General features: G+C 42.7%; 1 protein-coding gene across 3 annotated transcripts; it reads left to right on the forward strand.

Annotated features, from left to right (window-relative positions):
- The first annotated feature begins 5,679 nt into the window (after positions 1–5,679).
- On the forward strand, positions 5,680–19,420 carry LOC126235915 (E3 ubiquitin-protein ligase Siah1-like). Of its 3 annotated transcripts, none has more exons than XM_049944870.1 (2): positions 5,680–5,791; positions 17,596–19,420. In XM_049944870.1, exon 2 carries the CDS (start codon positions 17,667–17,669, stop codon positions 18,813–18,815), a length of 1,149 nt encoding a protein of 382 aa, XP_049800827.1. In that variant the 5' UTR covers positions 5,680–5,791; positions 17,596–17,666; the 3' UTR covers positions 18,816–19,420. The 3 variants fall into 3 exon arrangements, with proteins under 3 accessions (XP_049800827.1, XP_049800828.1, XP_049800829.1); XM_049944871.1 differs by lacking the exon at positions 5,680–5,791 and adding an exon at positions 5,813–5,859; XM_049944872.1 differs by lacking the exon at positions 5,680–5,791 and adding an exon at positions 6,969–7,036.
- The last annotated feature ends 1,245 nt before the right edge of the window (positions 19,421–20,665 follow it).

Here is a 20,665-nt window from a genome sequence, read left to right on the forward strand (position 1 = left end):
GGACTGTGCATTGAACAACTGCCTCTACTTTCCTTAGTTCCCTGTGTGTAGAATTGCATGGGTTTTCATGCCTGATGACAGTGGACTGACGCTTAGCCTCAAGGAGACGTTTCAGGACATCTACGTTCTCGATGAACGAATCCTGGGATTTTGCTTCCAGATTACCGAACACATTTCCAGCCGCAACTGTAGGAAGCGATTTTATCTTCTACCAGTCTTCAGAAATACGAGCGGTTAGGTCCCAGGGATCTACATTTTTTCGTATCTCGTCAATAAGTACTTCTACCGCAGCAGTGTTTCTTGTTTGGCGAAGATTAACTTTTGTTTTGCAAGGTGTTCTGGCAGAGTGAAACCTTTTAGTCACGAAGCGCACTAGCGCACTTTTGTCGCTATTAGTGCATGACCCGTGTCACAGTCTGCACAAAGGAATGAACGTGTATGAAGAAAGTAACGCAGATATTTCCTTTTACTTAGAATAAGATATAATTGGCGCCAATGTTTTGAGCGGAAGTGCTTCCAGGAACCCTTGTGGTTCCGTTTGCCTTTAAAGTATGTGTTGGTGACACACAACTGATACTTTGCACTGAATTCAAGCAACCGTACACCATTTTCATTCATCTTGCCCACTCTTTGTTTGCCTAGGTAGTCGGGCCAAGTGGCACAATCACTACAAATACGAACGTTAAAATCACCAACGATGCATAGACGGTCCCCGGAGCGCACTCCTTGTACCAAATCGCTGAGCTGTTCATAAAACTGATCCTTGGCATCTGCAGCTGAGGTAAGTGTTGATGCATATACAGGTATCAGCGTCAGTGGTCCACTATTTGTTGTGAAACGCAGAGTCATAATGCGTTCTGAGATCCCGATCGGGTTTTAGGTACAACACAGCAAGTCATTGCGGACAGCAATACCGATTCCGTGCTGTCTGGTGGATAGTAACATCTTTGCTCTTCCAGAAAAAAAGTGTAGTTTTTTTCCCGTAATGAGCCATTTTCTGGTAGCCTGGTTTCCTGCAGTGCTATTACAGCGATATTGAGTCTGACCAGCTCTAAGTTGGTAGCAGCCGTTATGCGTAGATATTGTGATCTTCTGCAGGTGTCCGGGAAGCCTTGCAGCTTACTGTGGATGTTCCATGTACCGATGCGTAATGAAATATCTTTACTTGTGAGCTCTGCAACATCCATGTACTAATTTATATTTACATGACAAACCCTATTTTTAGGGCTATATTTTAATTTGGACAAATGGATCTATGCAGACATTTGTAAAAACGGCGATGATACATCAGTCCATACTAATGTAAAATTGCCACCTTCTGAAGAAGACAAATTTAAATTTGTTGAAATCTAGGTAAAGATTTCTTTATCCATTGCAACTGGTCGGCTGTTTGTAATTTTATTTTATTTTACTTTTTATTATTGTTGCAGCAGGTATCGATATTATGGTGACGACTTCTAGCAGTGCTAGTGTTCCATACGCTGAGTGGAACAATCGGCACCAGGACGGACCAGTACCTAACCAACTGGAGGCTGCCCAGCTTCAAGCGGGCGGTGACTGGCGAATAGACTTACGATGGGGCCTCCCACTGTCAATACCGACCCCTGGCGCCCACTCCTACGTCCATTATAACAAGCTCATGACCGGTAACTGCCGCTATCCGTGTTGTTTTCACATGGATGGAGTGTCCTGTCCACGGATGCTACAGCGCCTGGACGCAGGTTTTAGGTGACGACGAGCTTGCCCACTACTCGTGCTACCCTCTCGGCCTAGCTGACTGGTTCCAAAGGTGCGAAAATACGCGACGTGCGGAGTCAGGTTAGCTGCAGGCAATTGTCGCTCATTTCCGGTTGGACCGTACTTGCGCGTAACGGAAGTGCCGATTCCGGGTTTCGGTTTGAACTCGTCCCTCTCCTATACGGATGGTATGCCAATGCTAACGAAGTCCGTATTTCCGAAGACAAGAGATGGGACACAGGATAGAATAAGGGGAAAGAAAGGGCGTTGTGACACATACGTTTTCTGTACTTATGCAGAAAAAAGCAGAAACCTATTTTAGCCGTTTTTGCACCTCTGGCCGCAGTTATGTAAATAATTAACAATAGAAAACGGCTCAAATTTTAATTGTACACACTTCAGACGTTTATGTAGAAACGGCATCTCCTGTTTTCGAAATTTCTCTACCCCTTGCCAAGATAAATCCGAAAACTCATGTTTTATGCGTACCATTAGTGCCAGTTATGGGGATGGATGAAGACAATAGCTGTGGGAGCCAGAGAGGAGATAGTGATGCTCTTTGATGGTGGCAGAATGAGTTGAATGCAAGTAGTTACAGTGGAGGAAAACGAAGGAGGAGACAGTGGAAATGAAAAAGAGAGATGAGTGGAGACCATACATAGGCTTGTGTGAGAGTGGGTCTGCGATATAACTCGAAAAAATTTGCCCTTTCTCCCCTATCCTCCATATCCACTTATTAAAGTTCCCTGGTCTATGGGTCAAAACCACGAGAAAACCATCCCCAAGGACGTGTATGGAGAGGAGACAATATTGGTTGAAGAAAAATATAGCAGACTGTAGACAAGAAAGAAACAGTGGCAGCGGGAGAGAAAAAGGATAGGGCGGAGACAATGGCATGGGAACAGAGACAGTGGAAGTGTCAGGGAAAGATACAGTGGTTGGAAGAGCAAGAGGAAGATATGAAGACAGTAGCAGCGGGAGATACAGACAGGAGAAAATGTGAATGGGGGAGATATATGGACAGTGACAGTGTCAAGGAGACGCTGAGTGTGAAGGCTTCACCACTACGAGAGACTGGGTAAAGGATTTAGAATGCTTCGTCTTAAAAAAGCGCGAGTATCTTCGCATGCCAAAATTTGGTGAGGACGGTGAATTGAGAAATGAGGCACTTTACCCTACTTTTCCGTCAGGGTCCTTTTTCTGTTTCGACAGGAGCATTTTGTAGTTGGGAGAAGAGATATGTTTCACAATATCCAAGATGAACATGTGCCCATAGCTCTTAGATATGCATTTTAGGGCCCAATTTTACGAAACATTTTTTCTTCCTTTGTTGTCAGTCACCTGACCCACAAAGTATGTGAAAGTATTTCTGAAAAACTTTGCACAGTGAGATAAAACAATAAAATAAAAAATACTATGTTTGATAGTACGATAGGAATTCAATAATAAGTAACACACGCAAGTGCATAAAGAATTTAACGTGGACGGATACCACTTGCATTAGCATTTAATTGTGAAATTCAGTTTTAGTTCCGTCTTTTTAATTACTGGAATCATTGTTTGAATGCCATTGTGACAAATTTATGTGAGATGGACAATAAAATGGAAAACCATGTATATGAATTCAAAAGAAATTTCGGTTTATTTAACAAATTTCTAAATGTCCGTAACAGCAATAATGTACTGCTGTGAGGAATTGTGAATGATATTCTTCGGCCCGAAAAAATATTTCAGTAATGCGGTCTTTCTCAAATAATGCAGCTGCAGCTTTCCTCTTGAAATAGATCAGGTAAAAGAGATATGGTAAAAACTGCGTACCGTATTCTCGTTGCATGAAGCGTTGACGGTTGACGATGCGGAACAAGTGTGATTCATACTGAACTACGTAATGTTTACTCAATTCAATGCATGTAATAAGCACTTTTAACGACTGTTCGAATGTAGTTCAATACTGAAGTCAGTTCACTCGGTAAACATGTCTTTTTACAGTCGCTGATGTCATATTACTCCACGATATATCAGTTCGTGATAAGAGGAAGTCCGTGTTGTGCCTAGAAAGCAGTCCTGTTAGTACATGCGTCACTGTCCCACTCTAATGTTGTAGTTTTTATAGTATCGCCTAGAAAATTAGTTCAAGACGTTTAAAATTTAAGTACAGCATGCCCTTTGTTTTCAAATTCCGCAATAAGAAAAAAAAACCAGCTTATATACCCGCAGTTACAAATACGGCACCCATACCGTGTTACTAATCAACAACCAACGCCCCTGAAGTCTGGTCTTCAGATTGTTATCAGAAATAAAAGTTGCAGAATACAGGGTACTGGGCTTAAAATCCGAAAAATGAAACTTTTTTAAAAAATCAAATATTTACAACAAAATAGAAATGAAAGTGAAACTCCTTTTACATACTAGTAGCGGTATCTTCCAAGAGTAACACTCTTTAAAACAGCGCTGTCCAGATTTGCGCCGGCATGCCCCGGGCATGGATGTGTGTGATGTCCTTAGGTTAGTTAGGTTTAAGTAGTTCTAAGTTCTAGGAGACCGATGACCACAGCAGTTAAGTCCCATAGTGCTCAGAGCCATTTGAACCATTTGAGCCCAGATTTGCGAATGCGGCTTCGATAGCGGTGCGTAAAGATGTGACATTAGGGTGTCTTGTCTTGTTGGTAACTCTTTGGACCACACTCCATAGTAGTCGAGGAGGTTGAAATCTGTGCTATTTGGGGGTTTGAACTCCTTTGACCAGACTATGTCAAGGTTATCCGAAAGCCAGTTTTGGACTAAATGGCTCGTATGAGGTCTTCCTCTAACATCCGACTCATTGTTCGCTCCGTGACATTCAATACAGACACCCATTTGCTTAGCGATTGCACCGGGTCTTCCGAAGATAGCGCTTGTGCCTTTTCGATGACTTCCGCAGTTCGTGACACGCGTTTCCTAGCTGGGTTATTCGGAACCTTCCCCAGACTTCCCAGAAACATTATTGTCACAATATCGTAAACAGTTGATCTCGGCCGGCCAGTGTGGCCGAGCGGTTCTAGGCGCTACAGTCCGGAACCGCGCGACCGCTACGGTCGCAGGTTCGAATCCTGCCTCGGGCATGGATGTGTGTGATGTCATTAGGTTAGTTGGGTTTAAGTAGTTCTAAGTTCTAGGGGACTAATGACCTCAGAAGTTAAATCCCATAGTGCTCAGAACCATTAGAACCATTAGTTGATCTCGGGTACCCAAAGAATCGAACTGTTTCAGTAGGCTAATGCTCAGCGCTAAGACTTTTGGTAATCGCGGATCTTCGGTTGTACTCCACACTTGTCCGTAACATCGCGGCTATTCTGCGGTTCTGACTGTTTACTAGACGCCTATGGCTTTCAAGAACTCCAATCGCTACCTCCCGCGGAACTACGATATTGGGGGAAATTAAAATTGGTATTTGTCCGAATTTAAGCTCCGCACCCTCTATTAATGTAATTAAATCTTGTTACACATTCTCAGTTTAGATGTATGCAGATGATTTTAAGATTAATAAAAGTCATTAAAAAAAACAGTAAGTACAGCAGTATAAACTATCCGTTCAGTACCTGATTCAAAGAGAATACACAAGATGTGAACTATTACGCGTACATAGTAGACAAATATTGGTATACGAGTTATATCTTAATAGCGACAAAACAATGTTCCCAATCTCCACAGTAATGAAACGTGAAAGCCTTGCATTGTAGCCGCCCATAAAACCATAACTGCTTGAAAACATAACTTCCAGCCACTTACTTAATGTTCTTGCAGCTAATAACTAGACAACTAATAACTGCGTTTAGCGTGATATGGTTCCTAGGTCATTTCCAGTGACAGACATGTCCAAAAAAAGTCAAGAGAAAAATCTTATCTCTCGATATCACTCGCTCTCTGATCGTGCTCTCTGCGAATGTTTCGCCAGACGATGTTCAGCGTTGTACACGATAAGATAAACCACTGCTGCAGACCTCTGCTTACGACACGATAGCCAGTTACGACGCAGCTGCTACAAACCGCCAACTAGCTGCAGTTTCCACTCCAAGTGAGTATGTGTGCTGCACGTGTTAACTGTGAGGCAGGTCCTCAAGCAGTTCCTGTTTCGTGTTGGATGTAATTATTCTGTGCCTGTTATGAGAGTATCACTGATATTCTACTTATATTGATAACCATATGGGGTGCAAGCTACATTGAAGTTTATGAATTTCAAATCGGAAAGGATACATGTAACTAAAATTAACTTCATACCAAGATTCAGGTACATGATACAACGCAAATGACGTGTTTTACAAAGCTGTACATGATCTCTGAATAAAAAGGTTTCCTTGTTCTGCAATCAGAGACACTAAACGTTATCGCAAAGATTCAAGGACGGCGTAGACATATTCTTGACGAATCTCTCTTCCGCCAGTTGTACGTCCATGAAGCATACTGTCCTTAGATGGGAAATTTCGCACAGATTTTCACCAGTCAGCCTAGCGAATGCTAGAAGTGCGCATTCGAAGCCAATGTCAGCTATTTTCGATTATTTTTGCGATCCATTCTCTTACAACCCCAACACCAACCAGTGGATTTAGGGATGTTCAGGTCCCGCAGTATGTGTTTACAATTAGCAAAATACATGGATGTATAATTTGTTTGAAAGCTCTACAAGCTTTCGTGTGTTGGATCAAAAACACAATGTCTGTAAATAATAAAGTTTTCCAGTAAAAATCAAAAGCGTCCCAGTTCTCGTGTTATCAGTCTGAAGTAATTATTAGTTCACCAGTGAAGTTTATCACATCATCGACTGCACACGAAACGAAGTGTGACCCATGAGACAATTGAAGATATTGAAGCGAATATATGTCGAATTTAGTTCAGTGGAAGGGAACAGCGTTTCGCAAGCTGTGGTCTATGGACACACTACCTAAAAGTCTACTTAAGTTGCCTGTAATATGAAATCCGAAACGTGTCTAGATATGAAACATTATTATCACACAGAAGAGAAAGGCGTTTAATTCAAAAACGAATATTTGTTTACCTTCTGCTTAAAATGTCCACATAAACAAACCCCTTGCGATAAAACTAAATACTGTCGAATTAAATGAGTTTCCATCGATCACCATTAATGATATTCAATGAGTAATTTATAAGGCTACACTTTTTCTGGTATAATTTACTTATGCTTACTGTTTTATTTGTAGTTCATCCACATATCCCCGCGCTGGGTAGCCGCGCGGTCTACGGGCACCTTGTCACGGTTCGCGCAGATCCCCGGTCGATGGTTCGAGTCCTCCCTCGGGCATGGGTGTGTGTTGTCATTAGCATAAGTTAGTTTCGGTTAGATTAAGTAGTGTGTAAGCCTAGGGACCGATGACCTCTGCAGTTTGGTCGCATAGGAACTTACCACAAATTTCCAAAATTTCCTTCAGTTATCTATTACGCATCGTATAAGCCCGTTTTGCTCAAATATATTGCTCTTAGTGAAGATGTTGGAAGAGAAAATTTCGTAAATCTTGGCTTTAGGTGTACAACGTTTTATGAACAGCGGGAAGATATCTATGTAATTATATATGTGGGGTTTTTTCTTTCGGACATGTTCGAAAGAACAGACACCATTATGATCCTGCAGGCACTATGAATCAAGACACAAGAGTATTAAAGACGTTAGCTTCCGGTGGGCTTTCATTTATACCCATGGGGCAAGTTGAAAATTTGTACCAGACTAGGATTCGAACCTGGGCCTCCTGCTTACTAGCCATTTGTGCTGACCACTACGCCATCCGGACACAGTGGTCATCACAACCGCCCAGCCTACCCTAACACACTTCCCATTTCCCATCAGACCCAACTCTGATGTAGGGCCCCTTAGAATTTGGGTCTGACGGGAGCCATGCTAGGGTTGTCTGGGTAATTATGGCAAACACTGTGTCGTGGATGGAGAATCTGCCTAGTAAGCACTAGACCCGGGTTCAGATCCCAGTCTGTCACAAATTTTCAGTTTGCCCCATAGACATAAATTAGTTCCCACCGTCAGCTAATGCCTTTAATAACTTTGTGTCTGGAAAGATATCTGTTTACTTCGTGTTATTAGAGTATAATGTATTACCTCACTTCAGTAGTTGATTTTGTTTACGTGAGCACATCTCAGATACATAAAATCTTGAAAGGTGCGCAGCGGGGTGGGGCCGATCGTCTGCATTTTGTTGACGCTACCGTTCAGTGCACTTACCTCGATAGGATCTTGCCGATGTCCCTACACTCTGTGGTAGCAGATACTTGCTAGACAGTGTAAAGCAGCGTTGAAGACACCACCACCTAATACCTACCACACAGAGGCCGCGTAACTCTAGTTGAAAATCAGTTCCTGAAAGTTCATGATTAAAAAATCGAGCTTTCGGGATCTTCAGTTTACTTGCAGAAAAGCGTTTAAAATTAGATTAACTCTGCTTTTTATTCGTATTGAAACACATGAAATAGCTATCAAATCCGTACTTAACATGGTAATGCTTTATCATTCAAAGTTCACTGTCTGTATAATAAAAATTCACTCGAAAAGCAGCCAGAATTTCAGTAAGTCCAACGAGACTAATTTTCACGTTCTACCAGTCACAGACCTACAACTATTCGCGAGTTAAACATTCGGTCGTTTCACTACTTCGTTGGTTGGTTTGTGAGATTGAAGGGACCAGACTGCGATGGTCATCAGTCCCTGTTTCACTGGTCTTCTTCGTAAGAGGTGTTCGCCAAAATATTCCGTACAGAGCACGAAACACGCAATGCGGAGTTATTACTACGACCAGAAAGTTCACATGGTCATTTCTCTCAAACTATGTAATTTAGAAACACCAAACTTTCATTAAAATTTTAGTAACTCTAGTCGCTTCAGTCACGATATGTCCGAACCGAAATTAGCTCACTATTTCCTCATCTTACAGAGTATTTTTAAGGAGCGATGTGACCCCGCATGGATTAGCCGAGCGGTCTAAGGCGCTGCAGTCATGGACTGTGCGGCTGATCCCGGTGGAGGTTCGAGTCCGCCCTCGGGCGTGGGTGTGTGTTCTTAGGATAATTTAGGTTAAGTAGTGTGTAAGCTTAGGGACTGATGACCTTAGCAGTTGAGTCCCATAAGATTTCTTACACATTTGAACATTTTTTGACCTCGCGTCATCCGTAGCCTGGCTAGCAAGCGACTCGTCTTAAGATACTCTATGCCCACTCCTCTTTTCGCATGGGAACAGCTTCATTCTGATTGGCTGTTGATCTAAACGACCAATCACAACGTTTCTTCCTGATAATTCTCGCAGCAAATATTGCCTTATCCAATCACTACTTTGATAGTAATTAATGTCAGTTAAACTTCAAATTCTTTTATTTTGTTTAATCAAAATAAACGAAGTGCAAAATATATTCTTCAAATTGATGAATAAACTTATTTCGCCTCTAACCTCCATTCTGGCTACTTTTATACGAAAGCGAGCACACACCGAGAAACGTCACCTAAACCGTGATTGCAACATAACTTTCCCACGGTTCGTTTGTACAAGGTTTTACGTGAAATGAAATACTAAATTTTAACGCATGTCCCACATACACTCAATCATTCTCACGCACTCAAGTGGCAAAATATAATCAAATAATAATTTTGACCGATTTTTGTATTACGTAATGCATAGTGACTAAAGTTTTAAAAAGAAAATTTTGATTAATTTATGCACTGATAACTTTGCAATGGCTTCAAATGATAATGAAAGTCAATCTGTTATTGTTCCTAACTTGGTTCTAACAAACAACCGTAGGTTTTAGGAGTTTTAGGTAATTCGCTTTATCTCCAAAACTGTAATAAATAAAAATCTGAATCGCTGGAGTTGTCACCATGCCTGTGCACGGTTGGTGACTATACCTAGCTACCAACCGTGCACAAGCAGGGTGAGAACTCCAGCGAGCGACCAAATGGCGTAAATTGCCCTGAAGATAACCCCACCGCGGGTTGAAACCGGTTGGCGACAAAATAAATAACGCGGTGGTGAGTGTCATTTTGATTGATTAATTATAAGTAAACCAATCGCTGCTATCTCCACGCAACTATGTTGTCTAAAAATTCGCAGCTCCACTCATTACGCCCAGATAGCAAAATGACAATATGTGCACTCAAATAGCAACAGTGAGCTTTTTTATTTTTTATTATTTTTGGGGACCAAACTGCTGAGGTCATCGGTCCCTAAGCTTAAGCACTACTTAATCTAAGTTAAACTAATTTAAGCTAAGGACAATACACACACCCATACCCGAGGGAGGATTCAAACTTATGACGGGGAAAGCCACGCGGACCTTGCCAAGATGCCGTAGACCATGCGGCTACCCCGCGCGGAAAGTGAGCTACAAATAAAAAATGACAATCGATAAATAGACGCACAGCAACCGGAATACCAACATGCAAAACAAAAACGCTTCGAACTTATGCATCAACTTAGTATATATTTAAATGGGGGCGGGAGGGAGTGGGGAAGAGGTTGCATAAAAGTCAGCACAGGAAGGCTAAGGGGCTGTGACCGTGTGCCTAGTGTACATTGTGTGTTCCCATTCGATTTAAATATAGCTTCATTGATTTCGATTCACAGTTCATTTAAAAAATACCACATGCATAATTTATAGTCAGTGATTCAGAACGAACAATTTACGTAAATATAGCTACTGTTTATTCGAGAAGCCAAACAGCTGCCGCTTGCAATCTCCCTCGTCAGTAATGATGAAGCACCATAGCTTTAGGCGAAATATAGTATTTTGCAGTTACTGTTTCTTATCGTTCACATATTTCGTATTTAGACACTTTTTCTTAAAACTACGTCTTTAATAATTCCTTATTACAATCTTCCTCTGCAGCAATAGTTAATATTCTTCCTCTGATCACGTTTTACTTGTCATTGTCATTAATCTCACATTTTACGTCCATTCATATTGTAAAAATGTATGTGTGTATGTACATGCACTGAGGTCACATAATTCACGGGATAGCGATATGCAAGCATACAGATGGCGGTAGTACCGCGTAGACAAGATATAAGAGGGCAGTGTACTGGCGGAGCTGTCGTTTCCACTAAGGTGAGTCATATGCAAAGGTTACCAACGTGATTATGGCCGGACGACGGGAGTTAACAGAGTTGCGCCGTATGGTAGTTGGAGCTACACGCATGGCGCATTCCATTTCGGAAATCATTGGAGAATTCAAGAGTGTGTGAAGAATACCAAATTTCAGTCATTTGGAAAACACAGTGGCCGACGGCCTTCACTTAACGATTGAGAGCAGCGGCGCTTGAGCAGAGTTGTCAGTGCTAACAGACAAGCAACACAGCGTGAAATAACCGCAGAAATGAGTTCGGGACTACGACAAACGTATCCTTTAGGACAGTGCGTTGAGATTTGACGTTAATGGGCTATGGCGGGAGAGGACCGACGTGAGTGACTTTTCTAACAGCACGACGTCGCCTGCAGAGCCTCTCCTGGGCTCGTGACGATATCGGTTGGACCCGAGACCACTGGGAAACCGGTGCGTGATCAGGTGAGTCCCGATTTCACCTGGTAAGAGCTGATTGTAGGGTTCGGGTATGGCGCGGACCCAAGTCGTCAACAACGCATTGAGCAAGCTATTGGTGATTCTGGGCCACAGTTGTTCGCGATCGGTTTGAAGAAGGTTGTGAACAGTTCGAGTGAATTATTTCGTCACTCAGATCACCCGACGTGAACCCCATCTAATATTTATGGAACTTAATCGAGAGGTCAACACCTTCGCATTTATGGACGGCTATAGAGGCAGCAATGCCCAATATTTATGCAGAGGAATTTCAACGACTTGTTGAGCCCAAAATGTGGCCAGTTGTTGTAGTATGCGGGCAAAAGGAGGTCCCACACGATAGTAGGAGCTATCCTATGACTTTCGTAATCTCAGTATATGTGTGTACGTGTGTTGCACATCTCCTCCTAAACCACTAAACCGATTTCAACAAAACTTGGTACAAATATCAATTGCTGTGTAAAAAGAATCGCTGTGGGGTTAAGAATGACCTACCTATCAAAAGGGTTGGGGTGTTGTGAAAAACAAGTATAGCTTGCCTCACGCGACTACCCAGAGTTTCTTCATAAGTTAAGTGAGAACGAGAGCACTTAGTGACTGGCAACTAACTTTAGACATACTTTCAATCTTTTACGATACTTTTTCTTCCAGGCAATCCACACAAAATGATAAAATGGAAATAGTTTATTGCTACTTTATTTTTGCTGTTCATACAGTAAAACTGGTGCATAAGGCATGACGTTTATTCATTACCTCGTCACTACTAAAATTTATTGACGACGCATTTTGGTACAGTATTCGCATATATCACTGAATATACGTGCAAAATTATGTCATTATACGACACATACGTCAGTAGATTCGACGTTTCAAACACTGAGATGTGTGAAAAGCTGCCGCATCAAGCGTGGCGTTCGAATTTATTATTTTTCTGCTACCGCCTCGATTTGATACACATTTCGCAGATTGGTTTCACGTATACCACCGAATGTACGAGTATCTCCAAAATTATATCACTATACGGCACATATTTCAGGAGATATAACATCACGATCAATGAGATAACTATCATATTATGGATGACGTTTTGATATGAAACTTCCTGGCAGGTTAAAATCGTGTGCCCGGCCGAGACTCGAGCTCCGAACCTTTGCCTTTAGCGGGCAAGTGTTCTACAGGTTTTTTTTAACTTACAGTGCGTTATGCACCCACACGTCAACGAACTTGCTGAAAATTTAAACATAGTCCCTATGAGAATACAAAAGTGCGTTGAAGGCACGTATCTTCCTTGTAAGATTAGAACCAAAACTAAACTAAACTACTCCCGAACAGACCATGAAGGCCAAACGGTACCCACAGGCGTCACTGGATGCAGATGTGGAGGGGCATGTGGTCAGCGCACCGCTCTCCCGGCCCGTTTACGAGACCGCAGCCGCTACTTCTCAATCAAGTACCTCCTCAGTTTGCCTCTCAAGGTTTGGGTTCACCCCGCTTGTCAACAGCTCTCGGCTGACCGGATGGTCACCCATCCCTTCGGTGACCTGGCGGGAACCGGTGTTACCCCCGCGGCAAGACCGTTGGCTAAGATAAGAACGCTTGTATTAAATCACATTCCTTCTGCAGTGCTAGAGAGCAGTAGGATACGACTACAAGAGTGGAAGGCGCTCTTTTCATTTTCACGTTAAGTTAAAAACTGTTGGCAAACGGCCGTCCATATTTGCTTTCCATTTTCGTTGTAGGGAGATTTGCGTATACTCCTGCGTGATGTCGAATTGAAATTCTAATAGACACTTGCTCTTCCTGCCCAAGCAGAAATCAGCGAGCTTACCCATTAACCAGTAGGCTGAATGTGGTTTCCGATTTGGATCAGGTTATCTTGTAGGAGCTAGCAGTGTTTCGAGAGTGATAGTGTTATCATGTGCAACGATGGCAAGTTTATGTCGTGTCCATTGCCACACCCCGTTAGCGGCGCCGCAAGTGAAACGGTGAAGTAGAGTATCAGTCAGCTGACAGTCAAAGCATTGGTCAGTATTTGACATGCCGATCCCGAAGAGAAGCTCATCTGCGCTTATGGAGTTGTATAAAGCGCAATACCACGTAGCTCTCATGTGTGACGGTAAGGTTTTAACATGAATGTTTTGCCAAGCAACAATCCAAGTGATTGTGTGGAAGCCTTTTGTCAATTTGCTTATATACTTATCTTCTGTCAGCATTTTATAAACTTTCTTGCTTGTATAGTTCAGTACTCTTTGTCTTGTTAACCATGCTAAATAATATATAGGTTTTAAAATGCGACAACCTATAATAATATGGCCGACCATAACTTGCACCCTGTTGTCTAGAGGAGACTCTGCGTTCACAGTGAATGCTGTGAGATTTCCATTACTTGTTATTAGGGCCTTTGTCATCGTAGATATCAATAAGGCTCTGCATTTATCTCTAACGCTGGCGAGACTTAAACCTCCTTCTGTTTCAGGTACAGTCGTGGTTTGATAATCAACCCTAAGGACTCGCCCTGTCCATATAAACCACACTAGAGCAGATTCAGTTCGCTCCCCTATTGTTTGATGCTAGGGGAAGGCACTTGCGAGGTAGTACACCTTAGGAAGTATAACAAGATTTATCAACGCGATTTTTTTATCATATGTAGAGAACGGGTGGAATTCTCTCTTAACACCGCTCGGAAGCTGTTGAGCTTCATTTTCCAGTTCCGGGGAGCTGTCTTAGTAGGACATTTGCTAAATCGTATCCCCAGAAGTTTGATGTTATCTGATTGTTCTATTGGTCAACTTTCAACGAATCCTATTCGCCTGCCTAACTGTAGAATGTAAGATTTACCGGAGTTGATTTTAGCTCCAGTACAGTAAGTAAATTTCTGAATCATGTCCTGTACCTTCATAAGACAGGGTGGATCAGTCATGTACACAGCCAGGTCGTCAGCGTAACATCAACATACATATCTGCTGCCTTCATTTTCAATTCCAGGGAGCTTGACATATAGCAATTGTAGAAGAGTCTCGTTTTGATAACGAGAACAGCAGCATCGAGAGGAGGCAGACTTGCCGTTTCGACGCTGGGACAGGAATTCTTTCTTTGCGCTGTCCAGTGACAAGAATTCTGATGATTTAATTATAAAAAAAGGCTTCATTCCCATCTTCGACATGACACGTAGCAGGTAGTTGTGATGGATCCTGTCAAATTATTTGTCCATGTCGATCGACACGATGGCCACTCTGCAGTTGGATGCCGAAGCGACAGCCGTTACGTCCCGGTATTCCTCCAGCGCTTGCTCTGTTGTCCTTCGGATGGAACACGACCGTTACTGACGGAAGAGGCGACCAGCAGTGACGTTCAATCGATGAAGTAATACCCTAGAAAACAGTTGGAGCGATATAGGACGCATGTTTTGCAGATCATTAGTGTAGCCCTTTTTAGGAACAAATACTATGAGCCCTTCTAAAAACTCACAGGGGATAATGGCAGACGTACGTATTTCGTCGAACACTGCAGTGAACGCACTGGCGATTAAATTCCAGTATATGATGCTAAATTCTACTGGTAGCCCAAGACGTCCAAGGGATTTGTTCCTCGGGCTTCGTTTCAACTCCTCGCACAGTTCCTCTTCAGTCACATGAGCTTCCAGTTCTGCATTTTCGGCATCCGTCACAGCTGGGTCAACGCAGTTTAAAAAGGCCGCACAATTGTCGTCGTCGTCAGTGTCCGCTTCAGCATACAGTGCCGTGAAATAATCATGGGCAGACCTTTTGATGTCCTGTTGGTGGATAAGTTGTCTTCCATCATCATTTCGAAGTGAACACACTTGCAGTCGGCTTCTTTTGAATTCGGCCAGAAGATGGAAAAGCGCAGTTTTTTCATCCACGACTCCACTGTTGTCTCTCAATATTATTTTAACTCTCTCTATTTGCTGGCGTTTCAGAGCCGTTATTTTGGCCTTGGTCCGTTTTATTCTCATGAGATGACGTGACATTTTGATTGTATCTGTGTGTAGTTCTCTAAGACATAGTTCTCTTAGACACTAAAAGTAGACATTAGTTTTACAGATCGACCACGGCCTCTCAGCCCGGAAGTTTTAACTAATGAAGACGCCGGCCGTCAAAGCCTACACGTTATGACTGAAAGTAGAATTCCATGGTGTGTCTTTCGAAGCGTTACTTTTCAAAAGCGTAGCTTTTTAGTAAAGATGGTGTTTTAGGTTTCGCATTTATTAACCACCGTCCCAGCTTAAATCTGTAGTACCTTATGCTCCTTAAGCACACTTCCCAACGCCGCTTTAACTTGAGCTCGAGCTCAGCATCCATTAGGTGTGAGATACTGGATTTCCAGACACGCCTACCCCTAAATATCCTTTGCCTTGGCGTGTTAATCCTAGCCACAACTGCCAAATGGTCAAAACAACTGACTGCACATGTTTCGGCTGTGAGAACACTATTTTTCAGCCTACTAGAGGCGCAGATTCGATCTAGCCTACTAGTGGAATGGCTAGGGACACAGGTGAACTCTGGATATCCTCTTGGCTATCTGTGCCAGGTGTCGACGAGGTGCAAATATTTCACTAAGTCTCCCAGTTCCAGGCATATGTTAGGATTCGGTGTTTGGGCGGTGGCAGAAAGGACACAGTTGAAATCACCAGAGACAATGGCGTCCTCTTTCACGGGATTGATTAACTCCACTACACTTTCCTGAAACAAGGTAGCTCCATCGAGTCTGCGGACTGAGCTGCCCAAGTCTGATTCACGACCTGTCCTCAAAACTTTATTTCTGAAAGCGCCTCTCTCCTACCTTCCAAACATCACAGAAGCTCTCCTGCAGGACAGCTAGTTCTGCAAGTTTCGGAGGAGAGCTTCTGCGAAGTTCGTAACGTAGAATATGAGGCTCTGTCGGAAGAAAAGCTTTAAAGACGGTAGTGAGTAGTGCTTGGGGAGCTCAATCTGTAGAGCAATTTCTCGCGAAAGGCAAAGGTCCCGAGTTCGGGTGTTAGTTCGACACAGAGTTTTTATCTGCCAGGAAGTTTCAGTTCAGCACACACTCCGTTGCAGAGTGAAAATTTCATTGGGGATGTTTTTATTTATTACGTCTTTACTACCTTGTCTATTCACAACAAATTTTGCAGACAGTATCGAAACATACCAATAAAGCGACCTGCAAAATTATGTCTTTGAACGGCCGATTGTTCAGGAGATATAACGTCATAAACATGGAGTTGCGTTAAAACGAAACTGCAGAGGAAAATTCGCTTCAGATGCAGTTGAAATATATGTATATGTGTGATATATATGAAATGCATGTGAATTGTAAGTACTTTGGCAACGTCGCGGGAAAAAAGCTCCTCTTAAAGTCAACCAGACTTAGTATAAATCTTATTTACCATCTGGAAAGAAATTCCCTGGGAGTAAAAACCACCAGCCTGCTATTGTGGGAGGGATGATAAAGTGGTAAGAGAAGCTGTGGAGATGAGATTTGACAAAGACGGAGAAGGACGACATGGACGCAGACAAGTGGATGAGATGGACAGAGGGAGAGGTGAAAAAGGACAGAGAAAGAGAACAGTTTGAGATGGAGTGAGAGAGGAGAAAGGAGGAGATGTACAGAGAGAGGGGGAGGAGGAGGTTGACTTAGGGGGTGAGTAGATTGAGGAGAAAAAGGAGATGGACTTAGAGGCGGGAAGGTGGTGGTGGGCAGAGAGAGACGGTAAGTAGCAGATGGTCAGAGAGAAGGTGGAGAAGCAGATGAGTCAAATGACGGGGCAGGAGCACAGAACAGGGAGAAGGACGGGAGGAGATGGAAAGAGAGTGGGGGAAGGAAAAGATGGTTTGATAGAAGACTGGAATACATACATACCCAGGCAATATGGGGTACTCCGCTAGTTCTGTTCCCCAAACTTATTGCTGCCTCCACTAGACACCACCAACCCACTGACTACTTGAAAACATAAAAATCCTCGCATTGTCAGCCCCTGCAGTGATCTACGGATTTCAGAGTGACCACCAACGAATTGTCTGCTGATGAAACAGTGCGCTTATAAACATCAAAGTCAGTTTCACAGAACTGGTATGAAAATATAATTTATTTGAAGGGTAAATAGTAAAAATATTGTTGTCATTTCAGTTGCACTGATTTGCTACATTTAGTACCTTGCAAACTAATGGAAAGCGGAATCATACCACGTTGTATTCGTTTATCCATTGCACTCATTGTACCCTATGGAATGTAGTGTATCAGTAATTACTCTTTTTGACTGAACCTAATATTACACTTGCATTTTTTTCTGTCATCAGCAAGCTGAAAGTGGAACCGGCATTACAAGGAAGTTGGGAACTGATGGGTGCCAACAACGAGACTTGAAATCATGTTTAGCAGACCAACAAGTTCAAAGAGGCTGAGTAAGATTTTGGGCAACAGGGAAATAACAGAAAATCAGCCGGTGCCTCTTCCAAGACGACCAAAGCCTTCTACATTGAACAAGACTGGAGGCGAGTATGAATCCCCCGTGCCAGCGAAGCTGGGAACACCAAAGAACGCTGTTGGCGATGCTCCACCACCACTTCCGTCGAAACCGGAAGCACTGAAGGACCAAGACGAAATTCCACCCGTACAACTGCGAACAGGCCTCACGGCGACAGCCTCCATGAGACTCCAGCCTCAGCAGAGACTGCAGTTGGCTCGCCATGTCACCATCTCCAGTAGCTCTGGAGGTGATCTCAAGAAGGGTGTGCTCGACGCCCTCCGTTGTCCCATCTGCAATCAGTACATGGTGCCGCCCATCTTCATGTGCGCCAGTGGCCACAGCATTTGTGACACATGTAAGGCCAAGTGCCAGGATGTGTGCCCTTCCTGTGGTGGGCGCATCGAGACAACTCGCAACCTGGCCCTGGAGCGTCTGGCGGAGTCTTCGTCGTCGCTGTACCCTTGTGGCCATTGGGAAAGGGGCTGCCGACAGCAGCTGCCGTCCAAACAGCTGCGCAGTCACGAGGCTAGTTGCATCTTCCGGCCACTACTCTGTCCCCTAGCATGTGGCTGGCACGGCCGTCGCGACCACCTGTTGTCCCATGCAAAATGCGCACACCCTAGCCGCTACTCTGCTGTCGTGGACACCAGTGTGCTCCACATCCAGTGGGACCTTCCGCTGAAGGCGTCCTTCCACGATTACCGCCACGCCGTCTTTGCCTTCGGTGAGTCCTTCGCCTACGTGAAGCACTTCAGTGAGGAGAAGCGCAAGATGTACCTGGCTGTGCAGCTCCTGGGTGATCCTACCAACACTTCGAGTTTCAGGTACAAGTTCGAGATGGCCAAGGAGAAAGGAGGCTGTTATGATTCCATGTCTCGTACGCGCTCTGTGCACTCCTGCGACGAGGACCTCGACACTGTACTTCAGTCGAACGCCTGCATCACTATAGACTTCGAAACATTAGTCTATTTTGGGAATGGACCACGTACCTTCATGATATTCAAGGTACAACAGAAGGACGCCAGCAATAGCAAACTGCTCGTGATTTAATTCTCACAGTCATTACTTTTTGTCTTGTGGGGCACCTCAAACTCCTATTGCAAAAGGTTGCAGCACTAACTATAAACTACAGTAACTGGAGAACTACTATACAAAACATATCAAATTTCACATAATTTTTGAGGAGCTATGCAATGTAATATCTTTTAGCAACCTGACACAACAACCAAATATCCTAGCTGGACATGGAAGATATGTGTAACATAGAATACAAAGTGGACCAGAGTGAGGTGCTGATGTCTGTTGTAACTTTTCGTGTTGTACAGTAGTTGAATGATCTTAGGGAATACTTATATGTTATTTATTAAAACATGTAATAAATAATTTTTGCTATTCTATATACAAAATAAGAACCAGCAATATCATAATTTGGCTACCTACCATTTAATGTGTAAAACTTTCAAGTGTGTTTGTACGATGCATTTAACACATAGACATGTGGCAAGAGTGGATTTACGTAATGTGGTGCAATGAATGCTTCAGCCACGCATTTAAGTATTGATGTTATTATGGATGTTTATGGTAATGAGAGTTGAGGGAGAAGCCTGATATTGGTGCACAGGCTACTCCCCTTGAATGATGCCAAATGGGCCAGTAAGCTTAATTACATGTATTCCTAATTTAGTGGTGCATCGTATATACTTATCTTACTTGTCGACAAATAACAAATTGTCAAAATGACTATAACAGTAACGCAAATTATACATTTTGCACTGAAACGACTGTTGCAACCTGTAGATAAGCATATGCAAAACTTGGACATATGCGAAGATACATTTAAAACATGACGTCTAAGGTGTCAACCATGTGCTGTAAACAAATAACTCACACAGTACTTAGTTTAACATCACATATTAGTGGTGTGTCTAACTCAGGTTCTTGTATGAATTGTTGCCACAATAACGTCATATATGGAAGAGAAGAAGGAAACATGTAAGAGTATCAAAATCAGGACCCATAGGTGTGGTAAAGCAAATTTAGAAAGTATATCACAATCTAGAAAATAGTATAAAGCGTTCTGGGCCCATAACCCAGAGGTGTGTGGATCAAAACTGTGCTCTACTATCATTGGTATAGTAGGAGCTATTAAAGTGTAGTGAGGTGCCGGGCTAACATGAATTCAGACATACTTTGCAACAAATTTATTAACAAACAATCCTTACTCTACAGTTACTAGAAAACATATTGTCTGACCCCTTTATTTTTTTTTTGTTAAAAGGTACCTATCACAAAACTTACTCTTAATAATATTTACATTGATACAACATAAAGGGTTAAATACTGTTCATGCGGTAGCGTCAAATTTGAGCTTACACCAATTATAACATCAATTAGATGTTTCAATTCAACCCAATAACTATTTGTGATAAAGTTTGAAATGACCAAGGCGACATCAAAAATGCTTGTAGAAACCTTTAAACAGATTTATAATGACAAACTAACTGGAATTCAAACCTAAAAACAGTATTCACATAAATCCAATTAAACAAAGCACTTGAAATACACAACAAATTACAGCAGGACTACCTTATCACAGGTTTCATACACGCCATTTTTTTCTCGTGCCACAGTTTAAAATTTGCTCAGTTACTCTACAGGAGCACAGAACAATTTCATACAAGTTTAGGTGCAGACATCTTCAGATGAACACCAGATTAAGAGGCCTGAATAGTTCAATTACAGGTCATTATGTAACTCAAGAACAAATCTGAAGCTTTAGAATACATCCGCTGCTACCCCAGTGGGTTTACAGAGCCGCAATGTTGCAAGTTTATTTTATTTGACACTTCAGTATTGCGCACACTTGCTGGCAATACATTACACATATCATTAAATTGGCG

Source organism: Schistocerca nitens, chromosome 2 (genome assembly GCF_023898315.1).
Source record: "Schistocerca nitens isolate TAMUIC-IGC-003100 chromosome 2, iqSchNite1.1, whole genome shotgun sequence".
Lineage (NCBI taxonomy): Eukaryota > Metazoa > Arthropoda > Insecta > Orthoptera > Acrididae > Schistocerca > Schistocerca nitens.